Source organism: Xiphophorus maculatus, chromosome 4 (genome assembly GCF_002775205.1).
Source record: "Xiphophorus maculatus strain JP 163 A chromosome 4, X_maculatus-5.0-male, whole genome shotgun sequence".
NCBI lineage: Eukaryota > Metazoa > Chordata > Actinopteri > Cyprinodontiformes > Poeciliidae > Xiphophorus > Xiphophorus maculatus.
In genome coordinates this window covers 16,442,530-16,454,667 of record NC_036446.1, presented here as the reverse complement: position 1 = coordinate 16,454,667, position 12,138 = coordinate 16,442,530, and the positions used below count along the sequence as shown (strand labels likewise).

The 12,138-nt window shown below is 40.6% G+C and overlaps 1 protein-coding gene across 1 annotated transcript in view; it reads left to right on the top strand.

Annotated features, from left to right (window-relative positions):
- Positions 1 to 3,536: 3,536 nt before the first annotated feature.
- aldh1a2 (aldehyde dehydrogenase 1 family member A2) overlaps positions 3,537 to 12,138 on the top strand; it is a 33,703-nt gene continuing 25,101 nt past the window's right edge. Inside the window, exon 1 of the mRNA XM_005807710.3 lies at positions 3,537 to 3,825. Within this exon, the coding sequence (XP_005807767.1) occupies positions 3,709 to 3,825 (117 nt within the window). The 5' untranslated portion in view covers positions 3,537 to 3,708. The remainder of the gene's footprint in view (positions 3,826 to 12,138) is intronic.

Sequence of the window (12,138 nt, the reverse complement as noted above, 5' to 3'; positions counted from 1 at the left end):
CTACAAAAAAATAACTGTTAGAGATGCTCAAATATTTTAAAAGTGGACTGATGCTAGTAACCGATAGTAACACCGGTGTTATGTTAGATTTACCAATATTTTATTTTATAAATTTTTTTATCCGATTACTTGATTAATCATAAGAATAATTGATAGATGACTCAATTACTAAAATATTTGTATACAACAGCCCTAAAAATAACTCACTTTAACTTTAGTGACAACAATAATCAAGCATCTCTTCTAATTTATTTTATTTTACTGGAAAAAATGTTATTAAATTATCACAACTAACACTATAAAACATTTTTACTGTAAAAACAAATTACAGATGTTCAGTTAAAACAGCTTTAAGTGGTTTATGTTAGCAAATAAGTAGTTTTAAATCATGTAAAAATTAACATTTTACAGTAATCAAGAGTCTTCGACTCTAAACTATTTTTATTAGAACTAACTAAGCTTCAGATTTTTGAATTTTCCCAGCATGCAATACAAATCTACAATAACATCATGTAAACGGATTATACAAGGCAATACTGCAAATTATTAATAATAATATTTATTTCACAGTAAAAACACAAACCATACAGTCACATTCTGCACATTGTCTGTAGTAAAGTCCTGTTTTAAAAACAGTGATTTACACTTAAAACAACAAACATTGTTTACAGTGTGAACAAACACACTTTTATCTCCATAATGTTTTATGAGTCATTATAAACATAACAAAAACCGTTTTGTTAAAAAAAAAAATCTGTGGAGTATGCACTGTTGTTTGGGTAAAGATAAACACTCGTTCCACTTAACTGAGTCACAATTATAAAATAAAAAATAAATAGTTTTTATTTTTTCATCATAATTTTATATTAAAAACCAGGAATGTGACATGTTCCGATTATAATTTTTTCTTAGAAGAAGAATTGAAAACAAACAAAATAAACACATACTGGAAAAATGTTTACGAGAAAATAAATTAAGGGCAACTAAAAATGTTTAACCTATAAAATACCCAGCAGTGTGAGCGACACGGTTCACGCTTTTGGCTTTTCTCGTCACGTGAACAAACACTCACGCAACATTTCAACGCTTGGAAAATAAATAATTGGACATTATTTCTGCGAGTTTTACGGTTTTGAAATAATCATCCACGCATCATTTACCAATCCTTCAGAGCCACTCGAGCTTATCCAAGTCAACCTCATTTTAACCTGTCACAATGTATTTATCATTTCTTTCCTCATGCAGCTGGAAGCCAACACAAATCCCCCCTCTCATCCCATTTGTCATTTCTCCACGTTTCTTTTTTATTAATTTTTTTTTTGCTCGTCGCCACCTCAGCGCCTGCAGCGTTTTACAGCCATCAACACATGGAGAACTCGTTTCTTCCAACAGAGGGCGCTCTATGAATGCGTTTGAAGCGCTGCTCGCAGCTTCTGCTCCGGTATGTCTTATCTTCAGCTTGCTGGGCTGTGTGAAAAAAGAAAAGGTGAGGCGACAGGCGGAGGACGGGATGTTTTTGAATCCATTAATCAACGTCACGGCTGCAGGCATGTCCTCTTTGATGTGAAACAGACACTTTGGAGAGTGTCGCCCAGGCTGTGAAAAAGCACTGATGTGCTGATGGAGGGAAAGCACCCACTCCGGGGTTTGCAAATGATGGAGCTACATTTGTCTCCAAACCTCTTCTTTGTCCTGTCAAGAAGCTGAGCTGGCAAACCTGCATGTTGAGACTTTAATCCAACAGAAAAAGTCATTTTTCTCCCCCCTCATTTTTGTCTGATGAGGTGCATTTCAAACACAAGTAAGGTCTCCGTTAATCCTGAAACAACTTCTTCTTCTTCTGTAGAGCGCCTTCACCCAGCCGCAAATGCATTTCTTTGGAAAGGAGACAACGCATTTGAACTTTACCTAAAACTTTAAAGTCAGTCAGAGACAACCAGAATAAAAAAATGTTGAGCAACTTCCTCCATGACATCAGAAATTAACTGTGAACAGTCGCATCGTTTAGAAGGCTGAGTTCAGCTGCGTGATTTCTACCGAATCACTGAAACTGAACCTAACTGGCCACATAAATTACCCCAAAACATCTCCTAAAGTAACAGCTTCATCCCAATGCAGAAAGTCTGAAGAGGTTGAAGCCATTTCTGACGCTTTGGATCTCCCATAATGCAGCAGAAGACAGGAAACCGTGATGAACCAGTCGAACAAATTTGCTCTTACGAAAAAGACAGACCAACGTCTGAAAGTGCCGAAGGCCTCGGTTTCCTCAGATTCACAAACCGAAAACCCGTTTGGACTTGAAAGAACGCAATGGCTCAAAACATTTTGATGATGATTTTGGAAAACATTCTGCAGGTTTGCGAGACAAAGGTGAACATTTTGGTCCCACTACAGTCGACATTCAAACATGGTGAACAGTCAAAAGTAGGGTTCTTGGTGATGGTTCGCTGCTTAGGAGACTTGATTTAATTGATGAAATCACAAGTCCTATTTGTTTTCTACCATAAAATCCAGCAGAACGTCCAACCATCAGTGTGAGAGTTAAAGCTCACCAACAAGCCAACCTCTAAAAGCCTCTAAACAGAAAAACGGTCAAAGTCTGGACTCACATCTAATGGAGACTCTGTAGAGTGTGAACTCTCTGGTGATGTGTCCGGATTAAATTCATTCTGCAAAGCAGAGTGGGACAAACTAAAACACTCACTACCAGTTCTGAAATGGTTTGAAACCAGTTGCTGCCAGCAACTAAATCAGTTACTACATTAGGAGGCAATTGCACCTCAACACACGGGGTTGGTTCTAGTAACTCTGCTCTTTTATTTACTTGGATTAACTTCATCTTATATGGAAATCTATTTTAATCTGCAAGGGGCGAAACACAAGTGCAGCGATGTGCGGATGTTTATTGGGCGCTTTTGAAAGGAAACTCTGGGAGGAATTATCACCTGCAGGACAAATCTGTGCCCACAGCACCCCGGCGAGCTGCAGCAATCCCTGCAGCCCGCGATTTACATGACAGCGCCGGCCGCGGGGAGGTTGTGTTAGGCAAATCAGCCCACAGGGTGAGAGCGAGCCGAAAGGCAGGGTGACACTTTCATGTCACCTATGCAGGAAATTGTTACTGACGACCTTATTGGAGTGACTTTTACTGCTTAAACTAAACCAAATCTTAACACATAGAAACCAGAAAACTTCATATATATAATATTACGGCTTAGATCTGGGACCTATTTTCTTGTTTTCCCCTCTGCAATTCAAAACAGCCGCAACCTTAACATGCGGAGTTATTATCAGCGCTCTGCGCACTTATGAGATAATCAGTTCCAGACCTCAGTGATAACTCGCCGCAGGCTCCGTGAGCGTGATATTTGTGTATGTAAAACTATGAATAAGTATGTAAAGGCTCCAACTGTTGCGGAGTGAAAGCGACTGAGGAAAGTGAGTGCGAGGTGGGTGGGGTGCGTGCGTTCCTCCTCCTCAGCGCGCATGGCTTGAGGTCATTTATGTAAATGCTCGGATTTAATTTTCAAAAGGACGGCCCTTTCCCCCTTCTCCCGTCGCCCAATGAAAACGAACCGCAGCCGACACCTGGCTATAAACCCAGGAAGGAACCCGGAGCTCTAATCAGAAACCAGCTGGAAGGAGGAAAAACCGGAGGAAGGCGCAGTGAGCAGGGAAGCAGGAAGACGAGCGGAGCGACCAGCCGTGATGACTTCGAGTAAGATCGAGATGCCCGGAGAGGTGAAGAGCGACCCGGCTGCTCTCATGGCATCCCTCCAGCTGATGCCCTCCCCGGTGCCCAACCCGGAGATCAAGCACACCAAGGTCTGTTCCCGTCCTCCCGCGGACACTTTCGGCTGCGCTCTCAGCTCCGAGGTCTGGACTTTCTCCAGAGTTTGCGCGGAGTTTCACGGACAGAACGTCACAGCTTTGTTATTTATTAATTATTATCTAAAGTCCCAAATGAGAGGAGACGTCCTCCCTACGACGGAGGCGCACTTAATATTTCTAATTTCACTCGCACACGCACTCAATAAATTACACATTTAAGAAAAACACATTTTACTTGCGCCTCTAAGATTATGATAAAGTCTAGTAATTGATTTGCTTAAAGAGGCCAAATTAAATTGAAAGTATTTGATGAGGCAATAATAAAAAAAAAGCGTGCGCTGAGTTTTAGACGCTGCTAAAAATTTACAACCAGTCATGCTCTTCCTGTCATGTTGTTTCATTTTTTATTTCACCTGGACTGCAGACGTTATTACATTATTTCACTTCGCTGCGGGAAACCAATTTATAAACTGCATTTTTATGGGGCTATTAAAATTTTATAGAAAACAGCAAAAATTGGAACAAAAAGCCTTTCTGTTTCTCATTTAATTCTCATCATGAAGCTTTTATGATTTTTTTTTCTAGTCCCTCAATTTACATTATAATAGCTCACAGTGAAATTAGGCCTCAGTGGAATTGAGATAAATTCAAGCACATACCAACGACTTGCAGTATTTGCTTTTAGTCGAGTTTATAATGGCAAAACACCTAAAGCTCAAATCCAAGTAGTAGCTCAATGTTACGACTTCGGTGAGAGATTTAGTCTTTACTGACCTGGAGTTTGTTCAGAGGGTGAATAGTTTGGAGGTAAAATGTGTGTCTTGTTGCAGCTGGGCTGCTTTGCTGAAAATACGTCTTTATTTAATTTTTTTTTGGGGGGGGGATGCAGAAACAAACTGAGAAAACGAGAAGTGGATCTAGTAAAATGTGACTTCTGATATAAATTGTGGCACTTCATAGAAAAGCGAGGCATTTTGGACGGATCCCAGCAGGAATGTGTAGATGGAGGTCTGGTCAGGTTGTGAGCAGCCTGCTCCAGTTTCTGGCCTCTTGAGCGCTCCTCCTGCAGAACAAGTGTTTTTATGATTGCAAGACAAAAGGGCGTCTATGGAGGGACAGACTGACGATAATGTGGGAGGAACTGCTTTGTGTTAACACGTCGCCAGTGTTTTGAGAGCAAAGGCCACGCGGCTGCATGTAGGGGAGGATGGTGCACGTTGCAGGTCGAGCCGCGTGCTTTCCTTTCCCCCTCACGGCGCTGAAGAGGTGGAAACGATGGAGCACTGGAGGAAATTCAGGGAGCGACTTGGTGAATTAACCCCCAGGAATTTGGATCATCCAGTCCCTGTTGGCCCGGCGGACCAGGGGGCAGAAGGGCTCTGATTTATGGGCACCCCTGATGTGGGCTCTCCTCACACCCGGTTCCTGAACTCCACCCTGCGCTGGAAAGGTTTCCTCGAAACTGACCGTTTAGAGATATGAACATTCAATTTTCCATAACTTAACATTACATTCAGACGTGCCTGTAAATTGAGATATCGCTGATAGATTATCCTGCCCTGACAGATCTCCTGTAGAAGAGAGAAGCTTGGGATTAAAAAAAGGTTGTTGCCCCCTGTCCCTTCACCGAGTCATGAACTGCTCACCTTTCAATCTCACATTGTGTAATTGCATTGGACGTCTCCTTTTGTGTGCAAATCTGGGATAATCCAACATGCATAAGTAATTTTACTTACATTTCACTTGAATTAGTCCCTTACTCTCACCTTTACTTGGCAGAAATAGTTTAAATAGGAAGAATAAGAGAGTGATGGTTACTATTTACTGATGTTTTGTGCTTTTCCACTTGTAGCAGAAGGGAGGAAAGGTGAGATTGTTGAGGTTATTCTCCCTTCAGCAGGTGATACCTCTGGTCTTTGTGATTTTTCACACAGGTTAGTGATAATGAGTTGTTAAACCAGACACTCGGTGGGACGAATTTAACAGAAAGGGGGAGTAAATGCTGGGGCCTTTCCTGCTTTGTTGTTGTTTTTGTTTCTTTTTACGTTTTTCAGCCTGTGATAAATAAATCCAGTACGTGGTAAAATCTGAAAACTTTAAAAAAAACAGTTTCATAACAGCTTTATTTTGACTTTTTGTTGTTGTTGTTGTTTTGTTTTTTAAATGTCCTCGTTGGTTTTATTGAGGCTGTAATTGGATAATGACCTGTGCCACAAATCTGGAGAACTTAAAAGCTGCTAGAGCTCATTAGCCTTGTTCAGTGTGTGAGTTACAGATCTCCTAATCCAATCAAAAGTGATAAATTTTCTTTGTTGCTTTGCTCATGGTGGCATAAGTGCACTTTTCACCATAGGAACCTGCTCTGAGTCCGCCTGCTGAGGGCTTGTGTGTTTGTAAAGCATCCAATGCAGAGACGTCCTCTTTGGTTTGCATGAAGAGGAGGCTCCATCAATCTGTCACTGATTGAGATAGTACAGATGGAGGCTCGGGGGCTCCCCGATGCTCTGCTGCTGTCCACCGGGGTGTAAATTATGACCCTGCCTCACTGTGTGGGTTAGCGGCCCCGCCTCGCCACTGCCTGACCTGCAGTCCTGGAGTTTTTCACTTCAAAACCTCCATCTTACCGCGATCGAGATCAAACGCAGCCCAAAGTTGGGGGATACGATGATTTATCACGACGAGCACAGCGAGAGCCTCCTCTCTCCCTTCTCCCTTCCCTCCGCTTACACAACATCACATGGCCGCCAGGTTCCGCGGCGCACATCTCTTTGGCCCTGACAGGCTAAGTGTGCAGCGCCATCAATGTGTCCTTTGGTGTGAAATGCCCACTTGTGCAGCAACTGTAAATTACGGTCCGGGCTCAGACGTCAGCATCGCGTCCCCTCGTCTCTTAATCACAGCTGAAGGGAGACGAGTGACGGCGAGGTTACCCCTTTAACTTCCTCTTCGTTCTTTGTTCAACGTGTAAATCCTCGCTGTGTCATTATAGAAAGCACTTGGCTTCATAAATCTGTTGCACTAAACTTTTCCTTTAGTGTGCGCACAGAAAAAACCCCAAAAACCTTCCTCTGTGTTTATTTGTCTGTGAAAGAGCAGGACGTTTCTTTATAAATTACTTCCTCTCTGTCTACTGATCCCAAGAGTGAAACTATGCAAAAATTTTCTTTTAACACTCCCTTGACTTGACTTTTGAAGAACTGTAAAGTACACAGGAAACACGTCAAAGCCTCAGTAATCAGAGCAAGGAGGTCAGTTTTCATTGCTGATGCATGGAAATGAATCTGCCGTATTTCTCTCCTTCATTAACCCTTCATAGGACGATTCAGATTTTGTCTTACTGAGCTTTAAAAACATTTTTTAACAGCCCGGTTTTTTAATATGTGACGCTTTCACTGTCATTCAGATATCACAGCCAAACTGAGCGATTTCAGGTGCATTCACAGACTAAACAGCTTTTACAAACAACGTGTAAAATACATCTGAAAGCAGGTAAGATATCAATCGTTTGTATTTAAAATAAAATAAACTTCCTTTAGCTTAAACTTGTAGGGAAACTTGCCCTAAAGTTAAGCTAAACTTTAGCGCAAGTTTGGAGCACCAAAGTTGTTTCTATTTGCAAAATATCACAGAAAGTTTTTATTACTTTCTTTAATTTCAGAAGTTTACCATGTGTTTTAAACCTGCTGTGAAAAATGTTACTTAAAAAGAATAATTAACAGCATTTCAGTTAATTGGAGAAACGCGTGAGGATGGATTTTAGCCACACTGTGACATGATGGAAAAAAATCTAAAAAAATGATCCAAAAAATCAACAAGAGATTTGTGGATTTTGAAAAACCTGATTCGTTACTGGACGGACTCTGTGTGATGAAGATATTTCAGTGTAAAGAAGCGGGATGAAGCCAGGAGATGCTTATGATCCACAGCAAAACGAGGCCGGAAAGGTCGAGGGAGAGGTCATCACTCCAAGAGGAAGGTCAAAACCCAGATTACAGATCACAAATGAATCCTGGGACAAATCAACAAAACGTGACCTATAATCTGATGGATCAAACATGTTCTTGTCGTCACATTTAGAGGAAACGGCGGTAAGATTTCAAGCCTAAGAACATCATCACAACTCTGAAGAACAGGAATGGCAGCATCCTCTTGTGGGGGCGTTTTGGTGCATTTCACAAAATATGTGACATCCTGTAGAAAGAAAGTTATGTTGAAATACTGAAGAGATCAGTTAGGAAGTTAAAGATTGGGGAAAATATTGACGATGACCCAAAGCATACGGCCAAATTAATTATAAAGCATCTTAAGGACAAAAGAAGAACGTTGCGCTTTCCAGCCAATATCGGGTTATTACGGTAATTTCACCACGACTGAAGCAGGGAGTGAAATTAATCTGATGAAACTCTCGATTAATAGACGGTAAATTGCTAAAATAACTTGCTAGATATTGAATGTTCCAGTTGTTATGGATAAACAGGCAAATATATATTTACTCACAAAACATTTAAAGAACTGCGTACAATTAAAATAAGCAAAACTATCCAGGTGGAGATTTTAAATTTACACCATAAAGGGTATAGAAAGTACAAAAAAAGTCTGTAAGACAATGTAGTTGTTTTTTTGGTTACATTTAGGAATGAACAATAATTTTAGTTATCTTTACCAACCAAAAATAAGAGATGGTTTGTCTTGAAAAACTTAGTGGTTTTTTTTCATAGTTTTTATTAATATTTTTAGATATCCATATATTAATTTAGCAACACATTTGCTCAATTCAAAGCAGATTGAACTGATTACCCTCCAAAATGTTCAGAAATAAATTCAGTATTATTATTAGGCGCTTAACAAAATGACGCTTATGAAATAAATCAAACTTACTAAGCAGAGTTGATTTTAAAAGCGCTGCTTGAGTCCATTTTGGAGTCGTCAGAGACACACACACACACCCACACACACACACACACACACTCGACGACGACAAGGAAAAGACGCTTGCCAGTGAGCGGCAGTGGGGTCGCCCCCTCAGAAACGCAGGAGTGCGGGGTGGCATTGTCTCTGGGAGTGTGCGTGAAAAACACGACGGCTCCATGGTGTCAAACATGTGAAGAGAAGCAGGAACAGGAAAAGAAAAGAAAAAAGAAAACCCACCGGCTGCTCTCCCCTTTCACATGCTCTCCTCACTTGTAACAGTAGTAATTATAAAGACTCCTGAAACCCATCCAGACGCAGAGAGGAAGCAGAGGTCCTGCGATAGGGGAGGATATGAAACTTCCTGCTCAGACGAGCCGTTTTCGGAGCCCGTAGGACACGTCTGGGCTGCGGGAGCTCGTGGTGTCGCGCATAAACACACACACGTCCTTAATCCGGCCACCACCCTCCCTGCTTCAGAGAGAAAAGACGAGGGGCTTCAAACATTCCTCTGGCCTGCCAGCATCTGAGCCGTGAGAGGAAGCAGAGAGCCAAACAGATGTTTTGTTGGCAGCGGAAAGTATTTTGGCTTCTCCTACTTCCTATAACAGGGCACTTAAAAAAAATTAATGGTCATGAAAAACGTTTCTTTAAGGTAAAGCCATTGTCTGAAATGACGAAGGAAGCAATTTGTTGCTGATTGAAAGTGTGTAATAATTGTAAAACGTGTCCTGTCTTCAGGTTAAGATGATGGGACTGACAGCTTTCAGTGAAAAGCACGAGCGCTGCTAAATATTTGCAGCTGCCCTGTGACCTGTGCAGACATTCTTGGCCTGTATGCTTTGCTCAGGCGTCCATCACACACTGCCTTGCAAAAGTATCAACACCTTCGTGCAGAGGTGGGCAGTAACGAAGTAAATTTATTGTACTTATACGCACAGTTCTTGAGAATTTGAGTTTTACTTGAGTGGCATTTGTTGCGAAAAGTTAATACTTTCACTCCGCTACATTTCTCTATTGACTTTTCTTACTTGGCTCTGTTTGTGTAGTTTTGTTCCACCGACACGCAGTAAAATTACACCCCTATACTGTAGGTGACAATATGGCGCTTCAAACCAGATGAGAGAAGAAGAATAATGATTTTTGTCCCACTTGTGTTGCCTTATAAATAGTGACGTAAATTAATAATGCGTGAAAATAAGGTGTCCTTATTACTATTGATCTATAATCTGTCCAGTTTAGTAGAAACTATTCTGGACTACATTAAAAAAAACTTTCAATACTTAAGTATTTTTGAAAGTACACACTCTAGTAGTTTAACTTGACAGAGCTATTTTTACTTCTACTTTTCCTGGATTATTATTGACCAGTAGGATGAGTACTTCAGTTTTATGGCTTCAGTGCGTTTGGATTTTGTGTGCTGGACCAACACATAGTAGCTCATAACTGTGATTTGGAAGGGAAAAAAATACAACATTTAGAAAAATTTCCAAAACAAAATGCATCCAGCTTGCTTTACGTTGATTGAACATAAAATAAAACACAGTTTTTCCTTTGTTCTAGTTAGAGTCCACTTGTGCAATTTAATTGTAACGTAAACTAGAAAATTGATCCTATTAAGAACTGCATTTTTAATTTTGAATCATTTCAAAGTGCTAAAAAATCTGCATGTTGCATTACGCGTCCACTCGGCCACCACTTGTATGTTTATATTTTAAAAAGGCCAGACAGCTAAAGCTAACCTAATACTGGTAATTTAAGAACTGTATGCACAAACACATTTTTTTATTTATTTATTTACATATTTAAGCTTTTGGAGTTTGATTGCACCTTTTCGAGTAGTTTTAAATAAATATTTTAAGTATTTACGGTCTTTTCCTCTTGTTAGCCACATAAATTAAGCAGAAACTCTAGACCGTTTTAATAAAAAAATTAGTTTCTGACTTAAAAATGGTCTCAGAATCAAACTGTATCCCTAAAAATCAGAATCAAATCGTTACCTACTGAAATATTTGCACCGCTAGTGTAAATGTAGCTGTTCTGCTAATACTGTAATGGTGACTCTGGAGGAGCTGCATGGATCCACAGCTCCGCCGGGAAAACTATTGATGCGAGATTTATTAATAATTTATTGGACAAATTTGGTCTTTATGGAAAGGGATCTGAAAAAGAACCTTAATGACTCTAGCTTGAGCCGCTGCCAGCAGGTTACTTTTCCGACGTACAAAAGGGTCGGAAAAGTAACTCACAAATCAGCCTTCATGGTAAAACATGGCGATGGAAGTGTCATGCTGTGGTGAAAGCTTTTTATTGGCAGGGAAAAGGAAAGTGATGGCTAAATCCAGTGCAATCCTGGAAAAACTTCATCATCCTGCCGGACGACTGTAAACTTACAGCTGCTCTTAATTTAACTTTGTTTCATTTTACAAAGAAAAAACAGACGAGAATCTCAGTCTCTAATTGTTGTAGACTCAAATTTTCACTGATTTAGTGGGGGAAATACAATTGCACTCAACGGTTTCAGATTTTATTTGTGAAGACTTTAAATAACCGTTTCCTGCCAGTACATAATTATGTTCAACTTCATGTCGGACTATCTGATGAATGCTAATAAACTGCGTTGTTGTTTGTGGTTGCAACATTTCAAAATGTGGAGCAGTTCTACTGAGAGTATGATTAGTTTTGGAAAGCCTCTTTATATCGCAACATCGCAAAAGTTAACAATTCAAAGGGCTGTTAAGAAACAACAAACAAATGTAGTTTCTAGTAATAAAAGGAGACGTTTTACTGCACTTTCTGGATGGCAGCTCAAACTTTCATAAACACAGACCCATTATGTGAAGCGATAGCAAAGACCCCGCAGGGAAAGGGGAAAAGAAAACACCATTAGTCATTTGAAAATGTGCGCCCTTGCTCTGTTTTTTTTTTTTTTTATCCTTGCGTTCTTTGCCCTCTTGTCCGAAACGATCCTAAAAAGTAATTTTAAGAAACCTTGAGAGTTGATTTACAACCCGGGCCTGTCATCTTAATCATGCTTCTCAATGGAACGGGGACAAAAGTCTCGCACCAGCCTGAGCCCAGCGAGACGGCCGAGCCAAGCGGCATCTGACAGTCGTCCTTTTCTCGCCGTGATTTAGGTGGGGCCTGCTCCACGGCGTTTTTTTGTGCTTTATCCCTTCTCCTTTAGTGGCATCCAACCAGAGGGGTTACGCCACGGATAAAGCTACCCATGGTCCGCATTCTTGCCCAGGCTGTTGAGGCTGTCAGGGGGGCTCCTCTGATTTAGGGCGCCCCACTTCAGTGGCCCCTATAAATTTAAAAACTAATTCAGCGCTCTGCAGGACTTTTTGTTTTTTTGCATAGGGCCCTCTTTGCCTTATAGTTACTGACAATTTTATG